The sequence below is a fragment of the Echiichthys vipera genome, assembly GCF_963691815.1.
Source record: "Echiichthys vipera genome assembly, chromosome: 22".
NCBI lineage: Eukaryota > Metazoa > Chordata > Actinopteri > Perciformes > Trachinidae > Echiichthys > Echiichthys vipera.
In genome coordinates this window covers 16,701,010-16,722,826 of record NC_139847.1, presented here as the reverse complement: position 1 = coordinate 16,722,826, position 21,817 = coordinate 16,701,010, and the positions used below count along the sequence as shown (strand labels likewise).

General features: G+C 42.5%; 1 protein-coding gene across 1 annotated transcript in view; it reads right to left on the bottom strand.

The window, feature by feature from the left end:
• Positions 1–1,616: 1,616 nt before the first annotated feature.
• fgf11a (fibroblast growth factor 11a) overlaps positions 1,617–21,817 on the bottom strand; it is a gene marked incomplete at both ends in the record, with an annotated part of 94,956 nt that continues 74,755 nt past the window's right edge. The window contains 2 exons of the mRNA XM_083937464.1: positions 1,617–1,759; positions 2,960–3,158. Of these exons, the coding sequence (XP_083793590.1) occupies positions 1,617–1,759; positions 2,960–3,158 (342 nt within the window). The remainder of the gene's footprint in view (positions 1,760–2,959; positions 3,159–21,817) is intronic.

The window sequence follows — 21,817 nt, the reverse complement described above, 5'->3', positions numbered from 1 at the left end:
TCTCCAATCACAACCCAAGATTACTCAAGTGATGTCAGTGGAGTAATTTTCTCCCTTGGGGCCTAGGAAGACATTATACAATTGTTTTCATGGGCTCAGTAGCACTCCCCATGGCTGTAAACTGACTTGGTGGAGTGTACGTACATACAGTACAGGAAGCGCAATATTTCTGGCATAAGGAATGTGATGGGGTAGCATAGAATCTGCAGATCATATGCACAATTTGTTTTTTCCTTCATCATAAGGTGGTATCACAATTTGGATAATTAAACAAAACTATTTTTAGACAGGAATACCACATTGAGTGATAGAGGGTCCACGGGTAATGTGTGGGCCTCGGGGTTTTTGTGCAATGCATGGTCGACCACAGTGAAAAAAGCTATTGCAGTGCAATCACAAGCTACACAGTCAGGCTCCATCAGTACCCCATCTCACTGATGATACCCTCATCATTTCCCAGAGTCTGCACACACACACACAACCACGTTGGCATCTGTGCGTGCATTTATGAGTGTGTGTTAATGCATCTCATTGTGTTAAGTCGTGAGATCATTTTCTGTGGTTGCCGCTCATGGATATCAGGACACTTCAGTTTGTGCACACGGTACACATACCTCTGCGCGTGTATAAATGTCAGTGTATGTCAGTGTATAAGGAGTGTGTGTGTGTGTGTGTGTGTGTGTGTGTGTGTGTGTGTGTGTGTGTGGTTATGCGGCGTGTCGAGGGAGCTCTTGGCCTCTCGTTTAGGGGTCGAAAGATTCTGATCAGCCTCAGACTCCATTAACAGAGCCGGAGAGCAAGGGAAGGGGTTTTCTTGTGCCGCCGAGTGGAAAATTGAGTCCATGTCACAAACTAATCAAATCGCGCCAAAGGTGAATGGAAGAAGAAGGGAACACACACACACACATACACATACACACACACACACACACACACACACACACAAACACACACACACACACACACACACAAACAGGGCTGACAAGTATCCAGGCCATCTCACAAAGTCGCTGACACACACAGAAGATGTGGACTGAGCAGATGGCTGCAGAACAAAAGTCTGCAAGGTTCTGTGTCAGCCTCCCATTAGCATGGCTCTGTGTCAGGCTAACATTAGCAGGGAACCCTGTGGGGAAATGAAAAACACAACACCTTTGTAAAGTATGTGCTGCAGGGGGACCTGCTGTGGTAAAACCAGGAAGACTTTTGCTCGGATATTTGGTTGACTGGAAGGATGTCGCTGATGATGGCTAGAGGGTGTCAGTGGGGTTTCCTTCCAGCAGGTTAAACACGCTGCGGTGACATGCTATACGATTCTAGGCGACTGTTCACCTCTTCATGGAGTTATTGCTTTTAAATCCCAGGCTTTGATAATCACAATCTAATACGAAGGTGGAGGGCTGATGTGGGTGGGGGTCTGTGAAGGTAAAATGGGCTTCCCATTGGCCAGCTCCACTCTGCCTGGACCTGTTCCTTTTTCTCCAACTTAACACCAGTGCATTGTGGTACGTAGAGTTCTCGTGGGGTCAGTGTTGCAGGTGGAGGTAGCCCTAACAATCCTATTCAGGTGTCCGCTGGTGTCCTCCACCTCCTCCGTCCACCCGTATCTCTAAGCGCTAGGAGGAAGAGGTTTTGGTTTTGGATTGAAGGTCCTTCTTGCCGTTCTGGAGCACGGGCGAGTCACTGGAGGTTTTAGGTGTTTTCCTGGGCGGACTCTGCTCGGCAACGTCGTGTAGAGAGGGCTCCCTGTACATGGCCACTGGGGAGGGAGGAGGTTGTAAATAGTTAGTACAGACAAGTGACAATATAGGTAGATGTAGGATGAAGTGTTTTGTCAGTCATTGGTTGTTTTTTGACAACATCGCTGAGAAATCATGCACACACTGGCTTTAATAATGTGAACAAGACCTAATTTATTCAAAATGCAAGCAAGCCTCGAATAGATAAAAAAAAGTGGGGACAAAATAATATAGGGGGATAAAACAAAGAGTGTCCTGACACTGGGTTACTTCTAATCTTTCATCTTAAAGCTGCACTGATTGTAACATCTTCATATGAGAGATGTAAGGTGAATCTGTGTGAAACAGAATACGGCACAATAGTGGTTTCATCTTGATTATCTTGTAATTGAAATAAAAAAATCTAATTAAGTCCTAGAGCAATGGATCATATGACTATGCATAACAGAACAGTGGTCGTTCATAGTGATGAAAGCATAACGTTTTACCAACTCTGCAGCACTGATGCATCTTTAACTTCAAAACAGTGCTTGATCAGTTAAAATTAGCATTTGTGAGGGTCATTATCTCCCTGCCATTTCCTTTACTGCATCTGTTATCCTGCACCTCTCTGAGTACAGGGCTCGATGTGCACACAGAATAAGGTAGACATAAGAGAAGAATTTAAAGTAAAAACATGTAACTAACCTGACCGGCTGTGAGATCACTTGGCGTTTAATGCTTCTACGGGTTAATAAGGTGCATTATTTAGGTGACTTCTTTTTTTCCTTTTGTTATAAAGGATATATAGGAAATGGGGTGAGAGAGAGAGGGGGAGACATGCAGTGAAGGGCCTCAGGCTGGAGTGAAACCTACGGCTGCTGCCTCATGGACCTTCAGCCTCTTTACATGGGGCGACGGCTCTAACCACTGAGCCATCAGCCGCTCAAAGAGGTAAATGCTTTTTGACATAAAAACAGCTCAAGGTCCACTTACCTACTTCTTAAACTAGGAAACTGGGACTGTTTTGACAGCCTAATATTTCCAAGGACTATTTTCAAGGTCAATACTGAACTTTTTGCCATTTACATAAGACAGTGATGACTTTTCCTGAGCATTAGCTGCTGACCTGCATGTTTTATGGATAGGGTGACAATATAAAAGCACTGAACATTTTTTCAGGACAACACTGACTGGTCCCTGCCTCTGGAACAGCTTGTGCAATCTGCAATCTGTTGTACCTTCAATAAGTTTGGGCAGGAAGTGCGCAGCTCCCTTCGTCTTCTTGACACGGTTCCCTTTCATGACGTGTCCATCTCGGTTGATGCCGATGTACCACGCCCGACCCGACTGGGTCTGTCTGTACAGGATCGACGAGTAGGTGACGTAGTAGTTCTCAAAAACAGACTCCTTAAACTTACACTCGGGCGTGAAGTGTTCCTGAAAGACACAAGCAGGGAAACAGAAGCTCATACATCAGGTCAGAGGGAAAGAATAACACAGTTAGTGTGTCTGCCATTTTTTATCTGTTCTATTATTTATATATTTACTCTCCAATTCCACTGGCCTCAGCTGGGAATGGGAGGAAATGGGTCCCACATTTCATCGTGACAGGGTTACAGGAGCATCTTTGGCTGCATCAACAAACTGCGCACACACACACACACACACACACACAAACGCACGCGCACGCACACGCACACGCACACGCACACACACACACACACACAAACACACACACACACACACACACACACACACACACACACACGCAAACTCATCCCAACATGTGCATGTACATGTCTATTTGCCACATGGACAAAGTGGTTTGTGAGCTGGGATGCGATAACTCAGCCGATTCGGTTTACCTGTAACAAACAACATCACCCGGATCCTTCACCCCTTCTATATGGTTTAACTGTCGGCCTTCAGCCTTCACACACACACACACACACACACACACACACACACACACACACACACACACACACACACACCCACACACACACACACACACACACACACACACACACACACACACACACACACAAACACACACACACACACACACACACACACACGGCTCTGCATTAGACAATATGTCAGCACTGGGACATCCCCCACCCTCCTCCTCCCATCTCCCTCTCGTTACAGCTCCCACATATTCCCTCTCTATCTCATATTCTGCCTCTCCTTCTCCACTTCATTCCCCCCATCCCTTCGTCATTTGGTAACCTTGTTGAGGAACAAACCAATTTGCAGGATTGATTTGGAGCCTTGATGTGACGGGTGAGCAGAAAAGGCCTGAATAAGGAGTTTGCTCTCTCTCTCTTTCTCTCTCATACATTCCTCTGTCACCCTTCTCACCCTCTCCTCTTCCTGCGCTCCGTCTTCTCTCTCTGCTTGTCTGCCACCGCAGGTGCAGGGCCTGAACGCCTGCCTATATCCATTCTACTGCACATAAACAAGCTAATTACATAGACTGTATCGCCCATTCTTTAATTACACATCCATTCACTTAGGCAGCCATTCATTTCCTCACCCACCCATTAACTTAGCTCTAATAGCACAGAGTGAAATCCAAAGGTCTGGAGTCTCTTGGAAGGTGTAATCAGATTGCTATCATTAACCGTGTTTGCACTGCAGTGTATTGCCTCTCATCTTCTCTGCAGTGTGTGTGTATGTGAGACACACACACACACTGCCCACCCCAATCTTTGGGTGTGGTCAACAAAGTCAACAAAACTACCTAGTAAGGTTTAGATAATGAAACTACTTGGTAGGGTTTAGTCAGCAAAACGACTTATCAAGGTTTAGTCAGCAAAACGACTTAGGTTTAGTCAATAAAATGACTTAGTCAGGTTTAGTCAGCAAAACTACTTAGTTAGGTTTAGTCAACAAAACTACTTAGGTTTAGTCAATAAAACGACTTAGTAAGGTTTAGTCAGCAAAACTACTTAGGTTTAGTCAATAAAACGACTTAGTCAGGTTTAGTCAATAAAACGACTTAGTAAGGTTTAGTCAGCAAAACTACTTAGGTTTAGTCAATAAAACGACTTAGTTGGGTTTAGTCAATAAAACTACTTAGGTTTAGTCAATAAAACGACTTAGTTGGGTTTAGTCAATAAAACGACTTAGGTTTAGTCAATAAAACGACTTAGTTGGGTTTAGTCAATAAAACGACTTAGTTGGGTTTAGTCAATAAAACTACTTAGGTTTAGTCAATAAAACGACTTAGTTGGGTTTAGTCAATAAAACGACTTAGGTTTAGTCAATAAAACGACTTAGTTGGGTTTAGTCAATAAAACTACTTAGGTTTAGTCAATAAAACGACTTAGTAAGGTTTAGTCAGCAAAACTACTTAGGTTTAGTCAATAAAACGACTTAGTTGGGTTTAGTCAATAAAACTACTTAGGTTTAGTCAATAAAACGACTTAGTTGGGTTTAGTCAATAAAACTACTTAGGTTTAGTCAATAAAACGACTTAGTAAGGTTTAGTCAATAAAACTACTTAGGTTTAGTCAATAAAACGACTTAGTTGGGTTTAGTCAATAAAACGACTTAGGTTTAGTCAATAAAACGACTTAGGTTTAGTCAATAAAACGACTTAGTTGGGTTTAGTCAATAAAACTACTTAGTAGGGTTTAGTAAACAAAAATACTTGGTTTGTCAACAACACTACCTGGTCTGTTTTGTTTTCAGAGAATCATTCATTTATGATTTTTCCCTTGTAAGATAAACCTTTAATTTTTCACGTACTGTATTTTAACTCAGTGGAATGCTTAGCATGGTGCTACAGTACAGTGAATCCCCCAGCAAGGAAATGGAAAGACTTGCTTGCATGCATGATTGCAGGAGCACAACACAGGGAGTTCATTTCATCCATATTTTGGGGTCATAAGAATGGTGTAATTACTTCAAAAAACTTTCATCATTGTACTTTTTTTTCACCTAGTATTTTTAAATATATCGAAAAAACAACATTCTACCATAACATTTCAAAGTCAATTTAAATAAAATCCGTCCTTCTTCACTTTTATCCTGGCCCACCACATGTACTGTCACAAACACAAACAGTCACGGGGCCATCAGCGATGCTGCTTTACAGGGTAAAACACAGTCTATACTATTAAGCAGTGATTTATATAGAGACATTATTCACACAGCAGGCACCCAGGGGACACATGTACATCAGTCTGCAGAGCGTTTACTCTGACTAGACTTCAAGCTGATTTCACACTGATCATTTCCTCCCTTTCACAAAGTGACAAAAGGGCTTCCCTTCCCCTCTTCACTTAGATCCTCTAACAAGATACTGAGTTACACAAGATTAAAACAGAGAAAGTCACCTGAGTCCAACATCTAAAGAGAAACCAGATTTAGTACTATTACTGCCGCAGTTCCTCTTGAGTTCAGCAGGGGCTGCCCAAAACACACAGGCAGTTCCTGCTGCTGCTCCAAAACGATCTTATGTCTACTTGCCACTCCAGAATACTCAGCTCTCCCCTAAGGGCCTCTTTTAGCATGCTGAAAACCACTCGAGTCACAGAGAAGCCACAAATCCACACAAGGATTACTTTCAGGTGCTGCTATTTATGCACCAAACTCAATGCTGTAGTTGTATATTTTAGGCAGAATTTGTAGAATTATCCCATCACGTTGCATTACCAAATTTAGGATGCCCAGACAGATAAAAACAATAATGCGATATGATAGCATTGGCTTGAACAAGTCCAGCACCTAAAAACTGTTTTTACTGACCTCAGAAAGATATTAAGGTCCTGATTTCACAATATATCTGGCCATGATGCATATTTATACTGTAGTTTTCCAGTGAAAAACATAATCTATCAGGAAGGAGAGAGACACTAATCAGATCATGTCCTGGTCAGTTAAAGTATCAATATAACCAAACACTTTTTGACACACGATTTACTAAGATCTTTTGTTACACAGAGACAGGAGGACTTTGTATGTGTGTGTGTGTGTGTGTGTGTGTGTGTGTTTGTGTGTGTGTGTGTTTATGTGTGTGTGTATGTGTATGTGTGTACATCTACTCATGCGTGTCTGCTGTTGTGACAGAGAGACATGACGGATCCCTTTTACATCAGTGGGAGGCCACCCGGCGCCAGATGACATACACACACACACACACACAAACACACGCACACACACACACACACACATCAACAGTGACGGATGGACTGGTTCCCTCCCTCATCACTCAACCCCACAGACAGACGAGAGAAAGAGAGAGAGCAGAAAAGAAGGGACAGGATGAAACAAGAGAAAGGAGAGAAAGAAAGAGGACATGAGAGGGGAGGAAGACGATAAAGTGTAGTAGGATTATTTTCCGGTAATGACACATACACACACACCCTCGTCTCATTTCCATCCGTTGACACCTAAAGGCATTATTCAGCCCCGTTCACAGGCTGCCATTAACCATTGAGCTTCCTGTGTGCTCAGCTGGGGAATTGATTCAATGTAAGACCTCTGTGAAAAGTCAATAGGCATTAGTCCGGAAAAAAAACCTGGATTAGGCTTTGATTGGACGTGCGACACAGCGCCACAACCATGCGTGAAGAACTTAAAACGACTTGAAAGCTACGATCGGGCAACGGCAGGTTAATCCAGGGGCTTTAAGACGCAGACACTTATCGACCACATCCCAGAGGACAACTGTATTTCACAGCATCAATAGGGCACACGTTTGAGTGGGCCTGTATGTTTGTTCACTGTACATGACAAGGAGAATGGACGAGAGCTTATATTTTTATAGCTTTCAATAAATGATGTTTGCAGTTACATGTGTCAGCAACTACAACTGATCAATACTGCCGTTCCTTTCATAAGAATGCACAAGCAAAAGCTGGCAAGAAGAGGCAAGTGTCAATGTTTGTGATTGAACAGATATAGATATTTAGGCTGACATGTCAGTGATATTAAGTCCTGATTCAAGTTCCCAAGGCAAGTCCAAGGAGTAATCCTTTTGTTTTGAGTCCTGAATAAATCATTTTGCACCCATTGCCAAATGTAACGCCACTTTACTTTTTAAAAAGTAAAGAGTCATTTGTTGGTATATATCCTCAAAGCAATTTCAGTCAAAAAAGGACTGGTTGTTTGTCTAGGAAGACGTTTCACCTCTCATCCAAGAGGCTTCATCAGTTCATGTACGCATCTGACCAGGCTGGGACTGGTCCAACTAACTGGTGTGGAGATCCAGGTATTTAACCTCTCACAAGGCCGATGATGTCACTGAAACCCTTTGTGCTCCAAGTGCCCATGCCCGTCGTTAGAGTGACAGTCGTTGGTGGGCAGTTGGTTTCGACTTCGTTAGTGCTCTATTGAGTCTGAACGACAGTCGTTGGGGTCACCCGGGCCATGTGTGAACAGTTGTCCTTTGAGGTTAGATTGTTGAATCTCCTGGGAAGGGATGAAAGGGCGGCATTGTATCCAATTTACAATTTACAATGCCGCCCTTTCATCCCTTCCCAGGAGATTCAACAATCTAACCTCAAAGGACAACTGTTCACACATGGCCCGGGTGACCCCAACGACTGTCGTTCAGACTCAATAGAGCACTAACGAAGTCGAAAGCAACTGCCCACCAACGACTGTCACTCTAACGACGGGCGTGGGCACTTGGAGCACAAAGGGTTTCAGTGACATCATCGGCCTTGTGCTTTGAGGATAACGATGACCTGGACGAATGAGAACATTCACAGGCTTGTTGGTATATAATTTACAGAAACATTTGATGACATTTCACCCTGTTTTTGTAACATGTATAACTTGTTCAAAAAACACTATGACAAGTGCACATTGATTTACTTAGTTTGGTCCCATCCAGTAACACTGAGGGGGCGGAGTTTATGACCATTACTGCAGCCAGCCACCAGGGGGGCGATCCAGATGTTTGGGTTTCACTTCGAACCATCCATCTTTGTATACAGTCTATGCTTTCACTCATACTCTACAACGATTTAAAGGGAAATACTGGACATTTTACTCCACTCCATTTAACTGAAAGCTTTTGTTACTTTAGAGATCAATATGAGTTTATAAGATACACTGATATAACTGTAGCTTCCTAACAATGTGAGAAATAGTTAAAATAGGTCCAGCTCAATCAACTACAAGTGTAAAATGGCACTATTAGATTTCCAACCCATCCCTCATCCCGACTGGTCACATACAGCCGTTTTGTCAGCACCCTTTGCCGTCATTTCTCAATACTTGTCTTTGGTAGCCCTGCGCGTCAAACCCCCTATGGCAGTTGTTTTATACACAGGAAACACTTGGATAATGTTGTGAATTCAAACAAAACTATGTGGTTAGGTTAAGGCAACACAACCACTTAGTTAGGGTTAGGAAAAGATCACGAATCCAGTGCTTGTTTGACCCCTTCACCACCCCAACCTGCCTCCTTACGCAGAGGGTATTTGATGGGATTGAGGATGCAAACCATGAAATTGGAACATCCGCCAAAAGAAATAAGAAACTTTTGCCTCCAGTGTGTGTAGGCTGCTGTAGACTGATTCAAAGCATATTTTTATACAACATAGATTCTAATCTTTAGGCTCGGGGAGGATATTATTTCATATCCATAGACTGTATAGAAAATAAATGAAGCAAACCTGTTGGGGTCCGTTCTCTCAACTTGATCCAACCGTCCTCGCCTACGGGAGTCGCCATCTTGTCAGACTTTGACTCCGCCTCATTTCCTCTTACCAAAAAAGAGCATTGATGATGTTGGGGGGAGGGAGATACGTCCGTTTGGCTGACGTTTACCTCTGAGGAGAAGTGAGGGCCAGCAGCAAGCTGTCACTCAAGAGGCCACATCCCTAATTATTCATAAACTTTAACCTTCAATAAAATAAAAATTAGCCTGGTACAAAAAAATTCACCCCCTCAGTGTTGCCATGGAGATATGACCTAAACAAACAGACTAGAATGTTTTTTGGACCAGGCCATAAAAAGGTTTAATTAATGGTGTGAAAACGGTTTGTTTAACACGGGGGTCAATGAGAAACTGCATTGTGCAAACTAGTGGACACTCAGAGAACTGCAGTTTTTGGCACTTCCTTATTGGATCAACCAGGAAGTCGCTGTGGTGGGGGCTTGGTCACATCAAGTCAAAATAAAGTAATCAGTGATTTTCTCAAGTCTTATCCTGTGTTCAAAATTGTGTGTTTTTAAATCAGATTACCTCTTATTTGATTTTTACACATCTGTACAAGCGATTTTATGTCTTCGTTGCATGGGGATGAGCGTCATGTCATGATAAAGGTCAAAAGATCAAGTTTGCTTCAGTCACTCAATAAGCTGTCTGTGAGATCACATATTCAGCCTCCTGTGTCGTTATTTCAATCCAATCCACTGAAAAAGAAACATAAGCGTCATTAAAATGTCCTGCGGGGAAATGTTTTAATTAAGAGGAAATATATTGGATTGATCATGAAGTGAGAGCTGTTTTCTTTCATCCTATAAGCACTTGATTCAGTGGGTTTATTGCGGTACCGTAGGCAGATGTGACACGACGCAGGAAAACAGTTTTAAAGGGCCTCAAGGAGAGAGTTTGTGTATGATGCAATTACATGCAAAGCATTTTCTACCATAACTATACATTAAGAACATCTGAAGATTTAAGATGAGTCAATATCAGTGCAATAGGATGTGATGCCACAGCTGTGAGTGTTAATGCTATAAGCACAATATGAAGCAGTGGGAATACAGGATTTTGTCTGAAGATAACGGTGGAATAAAGTGGGTGGTTTTTGTCCCTGCATGATGAAATATTTACCTGCAGATGCAACTCTTGTCGGAAGGATAAGAATCAGCATTAAAAGCACAAAGACCAAGGTTAGCCGTACAAAAGCTTGTTTACCAGCAAAGCTGATTATTATCTGAGCAAATGAGCAGGAAAAAAAACAACTTTAATTGAGGAAACAGCTGAGGAGGCATCACAGGAGCTTGCAAAAATAATTGTCTGACGATGGGAGTAATTATCATTTATTAATTTATGCACATGTAGCCCCGCTGGCATTCTCCGTAGTGTTATCATCAGCACTGCTGTTTTCAAATGCTTTGTAGAAACCATCACTCAGCACTTAGTGAAGAAAACTCACACGTAAAAACTTCCATTTCTGTGCCAGCATTGTATTCTTGGGTGGACAACCTAAAGCCAGCTAAAGTGTTAAAAAAAAACAAAAAAAATCTACAGCTGTTAAGTAAAAAATAACCTCTGTCATTCAAAGCAACTCTGTCAAGTCCTACGGTAGCACCAGCAAACAATGTGCTCGCTTGACTTTCAGAAGCAACATTTTTCTGGGTGACTTGCACGACAACTTGTAAGCAGGGCGGTTAGGAAACGCTCCCCTCAGTAAAAGATGTGTGTCAATTTCACTGTGTGAGTCTGTTGTATTCCTGTGGAGAGCATGCTGCAAAAAATAACAAGAAGGCCAAAAGATTATAGTTCAAATCAAGCTTACTTTAAAGGCCCTATTAGTGTTTTTAACATGATATATTACAGATATATCAACATATAACCGGGTTTGGTGCAATGATCAGCTACAAATGTCAGCTTATTTTATAATGTCTTCCATTATTATTGTTGTATCATATGGACAGATAATATGTATTTATTATACATTCATGAGAGTTTTTACATTTAGTGTTTTTTGCCAGCAGGAAAAGTCAACCAGAGTTCAGGGAACCCAGTGAGACTGTTTGGCAGATGCTGTTCCTGTTGCTTTTAAACTGCATGGACAAAAAGTTCTTCAACCTGCATTATTTCCCACACTCCTGAGGGAAATATTTCATTCTTAAACTGCTTTTTTCTTCCGGTTGTTCACGAGATAGTCACTAATTTGTCATTTGGGATGGAATTTTAAACACCCCAACCTGGGCAAGCTCCATCTGCTGATCGAAAGCTGCAGAACAGCTACCAGATCAACCCTAAAGGAACCATATTATGCTCACTAAGTTTCATTTTTCAACTTTTTGAAGATGAGTGAAGATGTTGGTGTGTGCCCCCCTTTACAGACATGCCCACTTTATGATAATACAAAGCCCACTCTGCTCTGGTCAGTGTTTTCTTGTCTTCCACACATGTGTTTTCTGTGTCTCTGCACCATCATTACAGCAGGGGAATGACTGTAACAGCACTGTTGTGCCACTTTCTACCTATATATAATATAATGGTGACACCCCAACCATACAGAAGTGGTGATGGCTCGTTTAACACACACACAGTTTCTGAATACAGGCTGTGTGCATTTCTCTGTGGATTGAATGTTTTGGTACTTTCACAGTATGTGGACTAACTTTAAATCTCAAGGGGGTTTGAGTGCAATAAACAGAAGAACTAGATACTTAGCATGGGCTGTAATTGCTACCATAGCAGAGAGAGTATCACCTAACTCAAGAGTAAAGGGTCGTAATATGTTGTTCCTTTAAACACAGGATATGTCTTAAGTATCATTGTGTATCTAGGCTTAAAAAGTTGTTCCAAATTTGACTCACAAAATGGAACGTTCCTCCTCAAGGAACATTGGTTTTTGAATAATCTGACAGCTCTCCCAGCTCGCCATGAATCAAACAGACCTAACCGCTGGCTATAAAGGTCACTTCTCTGTCTGAGTTCCACCTTTTGGCCTCTCTGAGCTCTTGTGAACCCTCATGTGTGTCTGTGAGTTGCTGACCGACAGAGAAGAGAACAAAGTTTTTAGCAGTCCAGACAGAGAGAAGGCTTCGTCTGTGCCAACATTCTGGCATTTACAGGGACGCCCTGAGGAGTGCTGGAGCTCGACCAGGGCTGATGTGCTCACAGCATCCAGAAAACACATGCACACACACACTAAATGGCATTTTTCACACAAACATACACAGGCAGGCAAAAGAAAATTTGCACACAAGTTCATAATATCTGACTGCACAAAAGGACAAATAAACAAGACACATGCATGAAACAACCCTTTGACACAAACACACATGCAGACAAAAAAAAAAAAGCGTGCACACACGCAAGCACAGTAATGAGAACAGCTGGAGAGGGTGCGGGCGGGTGCACAAGGAAGAAGCAGAGAGGGAGGGAGGGATGTCCTTTGCTTCTCACCTTGACTGCTGGACCCTCGCTGTGCGTTTGGGGATTTTCCAAAGGGAACCAGAGATAACCCGCCTTACCGCTACGCTGCATTTTTCATCGCTCCCTCTCTGTTCCTCACTTGTCTTCCCTTTCTCTCAATGTCTCTCTTCTTCTGACCTCATCTTTCTCTCAACATCCTCTCCGTCTTCCTCCATCCTTCAAATTTCTACCCATCTCCGTCCTCAGGGCCACGTGTATCTGTGCGCTTTTGCTGCCACATCAGACGAGGAAGGTGTGTCTGTCGGTCTGTCTCTATGTACTGTATGTATGTGTGTGTGTGTGTGTGTGTGTGTTTGTGCATGTGTGTGTGACAAGGGGGGTCGATGAGAGTGCAAAAGAGGGATAGAAAGAGAAAGGTAGGAGAGGAAAGGAAACAAGAGTGCTGACTCAAAGAAAAAGAGACAAGCAGTTTCTGATTCAATGGGCGAGTGAGGAAGGTCAGAGGAGAGGAGTTGTATATGTGTGTGTGTGTGCGTGTGTGTGTGTGTGTGTGTGTGTGTGTGTATGCAGCTCAGTCCTCTCAGGTCATACTGTGAGAAGACTTGGAAAGCTTTGTTGAGGGAACGGACTAATTGCCAGTTTGCCACCTGTCAGGTGTGTGTGTGTGTGCGTGCCTGTTTGCGTGTGTGCGTGCATCTGTATGTGGTGGTAAGGTATGACAGTATCATATCTGATGAGTTTATTTGCATTTTTGTATAAGAAAACTGCTTTGAAGCCAAACATTACTGTAATGCACTCTTTATTCTTACCTGTGTGTGAATTCCTTCTACAGGATGCAGTAAAGCATTTAGCTGAACTTAAAGGGGATGTGTACTAGTGGTGCTATGAATGCAACATTGCAAAAGTAATGGAAGGAAATATTGAAAAAGCATTAAGAGGAAGAAAATGCATAATCCAACATATCCACGCAATGCATTTTGGTGAGAAACACGGAATAAAAAAACAACTATCATGATATCATAATAGTCCAAACTACTTTTTACAAAGAGCTTCCTGTTGCAACCTGTCCTCATCCGCATTAGTCACATGCTGCCGTTTTGTCACGTCCATGCGTTGGGGACCCCTGTGCGTAAAAAAGCTCAAAGGTGCGTTCCAGTTTCCAACTAAAAATAGATGTGTGCGAACTTTCAAATGTAGCCAGCAGCAGCTTCAGAGCAGTGACAGACAGGTCAGTGAAGCTGAGCAGACTCACCCTTTCACTTCACCTGTTCACTTCAGCTGTACAGCAAGTGTTAACAAGAATACCTTTTTATATTTTACAGTTTGTGTTCCTAAATTACTTCAGCGTCACCAGATGTGCTAGCTCAACCAGTGAGTGGACAGCAGTTTAGGTTACGAGAATAACTGTCATTCTATGAATAAATGTTAAGTGGAAGTTTAAATTTACCTTCAACCTCATGCACCTTAAATAATTACATAATTATGGCATAAGATTTTGAAGCAGAAACAATATTATTGTTTTTAAAACTTGCATACGTTTTGCATTCAAATAAATGAGCTTGTAAATGTCATCACCTTTATTAAGGGAAAACACAATATTTTACTAATTTTCACTGTGCCCCCAAAGTTCTCTTTCAATTTTTTTCAATTTAGGAGCACATTTGCTCCTTGTAAGAGAAGTCAAGCCCTTAAAACACCCTGGGAATGAGAACAAGCTGACTATATTTTGCTGCGGTGCTCTCCAAGGTGCTGATCCTGCTGCAGGAAGCAGTTAGGGAGCTATCCAGAGTGCTCTCTCTCGCTGGTGATGCCAGCTAGAACTTTATCCCAATAACTTACTTACTTAAGTCATATCATTTATTTTAGGAGTTGTGGAGATCAAAACAGAGCAAATAGGGAGTGCATATTGGACTTTCATTCATCAGGTGGACACAATTTGCTTGATTTAGAGTGTCTATTTAAGTTAACAGAAAAAGTTAACTTTATCCTCAGCCCTGCATGAATCCTATGACCTACTATTCACAATTGCTCTGCAGGAAAACCAGTGAACTAAATATCTTGAAGAGACCATCCCCATATGCATACACTCTCCAGCTCACACACCTTCCCTCTGCCAGTCTCTGCAGAGAAAGGAACTGCTCGCTGTTATAGAACAGTGTGATGATGGATGTGCTAAATCTCTATATCACCCAATTCCATCCATCCAAAATAACTGGCTTTGCAAGACATGGCAGTAAAAATGGCACAGCTGATAGGAAATAATGAACAATAAAGAGTGTGTGTACTGGAACGTTTTCTACCCTTTTATCTTTGATAACACATAATAAATTATCATACATGTCTATGCTTACACCTGTGTGTATCCCTGTGTATGTCACCCTGAGGGTGTGTGTGTGTGTGTTTATGGATTGTTATGTGATCAGAATGCAGAACAGAGTGACCCCCTCAGGTCATTGGGACAGCCATTACTCTTATCAAACTGCAGCAAGGCTGCTGTGTTGACTCTGGACGTAGCTGCGGCATTTAAAGTTGGTTATGAAATCCTGTCTTATGTCACCTCCTCCTCCATCTCATCATCCTTCATGATACCCCAAATCATCCTTACCCATTCCCTTGTCCTTCCGTTCTCATCTTTTCCTTATCTCTCTCTCACCTCATTCCCCTCGCCCCACTATCCCTCTACCCCTCCTCTCTGAGGTTGCTCATGTGAGCAGAGGTGTTCCCTTTTAGCATCCAGCCTCTATGAAGGAGTCCCCAGTGAAGCAGAGAACAGGAGAAGAGGGAAAGGGAAAAGACTGAACCACAAGCAAACTAAAGGTATGGGGAAACCGGTATTGATAAATGGAAGATGAGTGATGAGAGAAATATTTGCTTATAGTAGTTTGTTAACTACTGTAGCTGGCAACCTAGCTAGCCAGGACATGTAAGCACAATTCAGTCACAACAGCTTTCCTTTCTATTTTCTCACTGTATTTTATTTCATCCAATAAAGAGTTTTTTTGAAGAGGAAAGGCTGTCTGGGTCAACAGGCTTGTTGTAATACAGTTAGTGTATAAGCTCTGCTGCTAATGGGGCAATACGTTCAAAATATGCATCTCATCAACTCTTTATTCATAAATCTCTGCATAAACTTTTTCAACCATTTTTAAAGTTCCGGTTCACACTCACAGAGGAGGCTTGGTCAGCTGCATGAATTTGTGAGTCAGAGGTCAGCAGATTTGGATTTGTGAATGATTCAGATGCTGTCCTCCGAAAAACAACAGCCTCAGAGGTTTCAAGCGCCCCAAAACGTCCATGTACTACCAAGCGACAGCGCCCCTTAGCAGCCGCAGTAAGTATGGCAGGAGCAAAGGCGTTAGAAAGGTGATGTCGTCGCAACAGTGCAGGGAGGAGGTCAGGGTGGATGGATGTGTCAACTACACATCTAACAGCTTCTTTTGTGGTGATTTGCACAGCGTGCACAATTATTATGGTCGTGGACCAAGAAAAAAACCTAAACCAAGTGTTAGAGTAACCACGACAACCAACTACACATCATTTGAGCCCAAAATTGAATGTTTTCCTAACCGTAACAGAGCACGTTTTAAAACCCATATGAGAACTTTTTGCTAAATCTAACCGAGTCATGTCATTGACATTTCATTTGGAGGATGGTCATTTCTGGAATAGGACAAAAGGGCCTGCCACCTTGATGACACAAACTTCGTTGAAACACCTGTGAGATACTGCATGTGGGAAAATTGTTACATCATACGGCAACATATGTAGGCGGAGCACAGCTGAGTTTTTTCCCTGCTACACTACACAGACTGCCAGCTTCACATATCAAGTTTTTACACAGCTGGTTCTGCAAGTTAGGAAGGCAAGGCAAGGCAAGTTTATTTGTATTGCACAATTCAACAACAGGGCAACTCAAAGTGCTTCAAATAAACATTAAAAGCATTGGGAGAAATAACACATAAAACATGTCAATTTAAAACACATAAAAAGTCATTTATAACATATAAAAGATTCAAAACGCATAAAAAGAAAATGTTTAAAACATATAAAAGATGGTTACAGTTACAGAAGTTACAGTGCAGTTTACTGACAAGCAGCGGCAAGGAAGCTGTGCTGCCTCACAATGCCGTCTGGTACAATATGATATGCATACTAATCATTTTTAGACAGTTTGTAGTCATCTCTTATACAATTCTATGTAGTTTTTACCTGTTGGAGGACTGTGCGATAGAACGGGACGTGTAAAAAAATAGAGCTGAGCAATGCTACTTCCATGGTCCATGTATGAGCTTCAATTGGATATAATGGGAGTGTTCTGCTACCACGTACACAGCCCATGTATTTTAGCCATTATACAATCACGATGTCTTCTCAGGCAAACCAACATGCTATCGATACCCTTGTAGCTTTGTCTCTCTGCTGAAATTACATGTGAAAAGAGGCAAACAATGGGTGTTATTTCTGCCTCCCTTCCACCCCACCAATGATTCTCATTGCAAGTGGAGATGTGTTTGTTTATCCTCTGAGTGCACATCCACAATGTCATCTGACAGAATAAAAGTTTTACTTTGCCCAACTTTTAACTGCACAGAGTCTGGCCAGAGCTGGTCCTGGGTATCAGCGTCCGGCCCAATTATGTCTGCCTGGGTCTGTCAGATTGTTTATACCTGGCTGCACATGTGTGTTTACGGGGATGTGGAGGGTGGCTAAATTGCACTGGGGAGTGTATATGTGTGTGTACCCCCGCCCTATCCACATAATACTCTTCCCTCCCCCTCCACTGCCATCTCTCTACCCAGGAGGCTTTTCCAGAGCACACGGCTAATAAAGTGGGCCAGGCCCGCGGTCGAGCACTATTTTTATCAGAAAGCAATTTTCAGGAAGTGCCCACAGGTAAGCGGGTCCCAACGCCTCAGACAATGGAGCCATGACAAGGAGTTTCCCCCCATCATTAACCTCTGCTGAGCTACTCCCGAGTGCCCCAGCGCTCCAGGAGCACTGCACAGGGACTGCACCTGGTCCTTGTCCCTGTATTAATATAACACAAACCATTCACTGTGCCTGAATTCCTGGAGACAAAATGGATACATGACTGGTGATCACAAATGACTGTTTCTTGCTCTAAGGTGACTGGAGATTTGTAGGTCGTGAGACAGGATGAAAGAGAGGCTGAGGGTTGGTGAACGAAAAGAACGTACGGTGGCCCAATGAATAAAGGTACTGCAGAGGTGAAGTGAGGGGAAAATAAAGAGGTGTGTACTGTTGGGGATGTGTAAAGACAGGTGGTTACATACAGCCCATCTGGCCTCTTACAGCTGGACTATCCTGCGCTGCATTGAAAAAGTTTCCATTGGTGCATGTTATCGCCACAGTCAGGCTTCACTTTTTAATGAGTATTATTATCACTGAACTGCGGCAAAGTGAAATATTTCATCCTCTCTCAGATGTAGGTCACTCAGAAGGACTGTATGGGAATGTGTGAGTAAGGTTACTCACGCATTTGTCTCTCACACACTAAATAGCTGTCCCAGGTGATTGGATTTTTAATACAGGACTTTAACTGTTAATGGAGTATTTTTACATTGTCGTATTTTTTTTAATCAGACTTAAAAGATCCTACTCTCTCCACCACTGTAGTTGCTCATATTATGTCTCCCACCCATCTCACATTTCTAATAAGCCTGTGGGTTATATTTTTTGAGCTATACCACCTACGTGAGTCATATACATGCTGCATTATGCCCGTACAATTAACATTTACCTGGGGCAGCTGCCACTATTTTGGCACCTTGACAGTTCTGCTGTATCATCCTTAAAACAGAAGAACTAAGATGACTTGATTGGTATATGTTAAAATATGGAGCATGCTGTCACAGAAATACCTTAACATGTCTTTTCTATTTTCTTAGTGTCAGTTCATGGTAGCTTTATGTCCAAAACTAGAATCAAATAGACCAACTTGGTATCACCAAATAGCATTTGAATAATTGGAACCGAGACGAATCTGCCATGCTCATGGTTCATTTTAATGCAAACCAGTTTCCAGCCGGCTGGATCCCGGGGAAGCCAATCACAACCGTTTATTTATGTGGGGACGGGTTTCAGATGATGACTGACAGAGGAGCATCATAGTTACTACTGTAACTGGCATTTCCCAGGCTTACGCAAACTCCAATCAAAGTGTCAAACTAGGTATCTCCGATCAACTATGAATCAAGATGAGGTAACTGTATTACTGTAAATATTTTTAGAAACACATTTTAGTGTACTGTTAAGCCATAATTTGAGAAAGTTTGTGACCCAGACATCATTTTTTCCTGCTTCAAAACAGACCAAGGAACTTGCATGTCTCGCTCAATGCTACAGTTGTAGGTCAAGGTACAATATTGTGATTATGGGACTAGGGCAGACTAATAAGCATTTGCATATTAGTCTGGTAATGCCAGGCCACTGCTAACTTATACTGTGATGTGATACAAAACATGACAAAGTCCATGTAAGGAGCGCGACAGTGTGGATGGATGGGTCAAACAAACCAAAGACTATCACATAGGAGACCGTCTTGAGACTGTCTGTTCATGCTCATTTGCCTAAACATAACCATCCACTTCTGTTTGAGGGACACTTCAAGACGGGGAGATAGGGAGGTTGTGACAAAAACCAAGGGAGGAGGAAAGTCGTGATGGTGGAGAGGAGACAAACCACAAGAGACGCCAGCAGACACAAATGTCCGGACAAGGAGCAAGACAGACTGACAGGCGAGTAAAAGCTGTACAAGTGAGACAGAGACAGAAAGAGAGAGGAAGAAAGATGAGCACGGCGGCGCTTGTTGCTCCCAGTGGAGACGTTATGTTCGCTATGAGTCTAGGCCTGTCAGCCCATCCTCTTCCTCTCTGCCTCCCAGCATCCATTGCTGCTCATCTCCCCTTTTCCCCTTCCATCTTCCTCCTCCCAAGACAGCGACTACAATCAGCCCTGTTTGTTATTTCTAGTGGTAAGATCCAGCCTGTCCTGTCAATCAAATTGCTCTGCCACCTCCCTTATCCAGAAGGAGTTTGAGGAGCCCTGGGTATGAATGCAGATTCACAAGGGTATTGTATGGATACACACAAGGAAGCTTTACTTTGCATGTATGAAAAGAATATTTTTATGTTAATGCAGAAAAACTGATGCTTTTCAGTGACTCACTTCTCTCTTCACAGTCTCGACGCTATAACACTTGTCATCCTCCCGAGACAAGAAGCTCATGTAAGGGCAAAAGGAAATGCGCTCCACCATTTATTTATTTTTTAAGCAACTTATTAATCCAAAAGGGGAAGTTTGGCTGCATATCCATTCACTGAAGAAGGTTAATCAACACTCAAGAGACATAAAAGTTCATCCGTCTCCAGTTAAGTCACTTCTGTTAATTTCATCCTTTGTCAAGGCAGGAGCTGCCTTCACTGCCACTGTGTGAAATGAGTCAGGAGGTCCAAGTGTGTTGGGGATTGACCGTGCTTGTATGTGATCAATAATTCATGCTGTGTTTGTGGGGTAAAACACCACTGTGCAAACTAAAGCAATCAAACGTCATGTACGTATACTAGATATTTGTGTATTAGTGTATTAAAGTCTAACTTCCTCAAATCTTGTGTAGGGATATGGAAATTTTAATGATACAGCAGCATGTTTTTAAAGGTGAAAACATATTTATGGAACGCACTGTAAGCATCAAGTCTCTGGACACAGCATCTGAGCTCAGCAGACTAGCGTAGCAAAAAGGAACACAGTTTTTCTGATTGGCGACCCAATTGGTGTGACCAATTTTGGGTCCGGACCCTTACTTTGAGAAAGACTACTGTGACGTTATAGCTGGCAAATGGTGATAGAAGCCTTTTTTTCCTCTTCTATAACAAGACCACACCTTCTGGTCAGATGGTGGGTCGATAAGCTCTTAAAAAAAACAAATTCTCATTGGTCAAACAATCAATGGTTTTACTTTCATATAGCCTTGTGAGACCATCCTGATCTCTGAGCTCCACTGTATTTTATTCGCAGATCAGTCTGGTAACCTGCGGCAGAAGAGAGGTTTTGAAGAAGTTTGCCCAAGTGACCGCACTAATCAGCGTTGGTTTCGGTTGGCTCGAAGTGTGATGCAATGAGAAGCGACTGTTCAGTGTAAACAACATGCCGGCTACCGCGGATGGATCCTTCTGTTCGAATATGGGCCGGGCACCTGAAATTGTGCCTGTAATCTGTAAATTCATGTTACACAAATGACAAATATCCTTTACCGACATGTTGTTTACTTTGCCTCGATGCTCTGGTAGTACGTCATATGCTTCGTTGATCTGATTGGTTGATTTATCCAATCAGCAACCAGTATTTCCGCCTCTTCCCAAAAGATCTCCAATCGAGAGTTCCCACATGGATATGTAGAGAAAATGCGAATATATGGGAATCAATCCATCTGGCGGAGTCAGGTTAACTTTCATATGCTCTGATCCACCAAATAGTTTTTATCTATAGGATGAAGCAAAGACTGAAACACTGAGGGAGGGAGGACGGACCCACCGGTCTTTGTGCCAGGCAATATTCATTTCCCCTCCATTGTTGTTGTTGAGTATGTGATAGTTGGTCTTTGTTGGATTTGTGACTGGATGGTTGGTTAAAAAGTGACAGGTGAAAGTGCTCCCATTGCAAATAACTTTAAAAAATACGCTAGCCTCAGGAGGAAAAATTGCTTTGGTGGACACACAGCGCTACTGTGGCCGATTAGTTAATCTAGAGATTTCTTTTTCAATCCATTAGTAAAAGAGTAGGTAGAATTTTGGCTGACAGGAAAGTGGAAGCTAGTCACTGTAGCTGTAGCACTGATTCCCATTAGGCATTACTTGTTTTTAGCACCCTTAAAACTAAATGTCTACTAATTGACCCTGGTTTAAAACCTTGTTGTGTCATTGCACAAGACACTCAATCTCTAGAAGATCTAGGACTGCTGTTCTGTAGCCCCACTGACCTTTGACCTTCC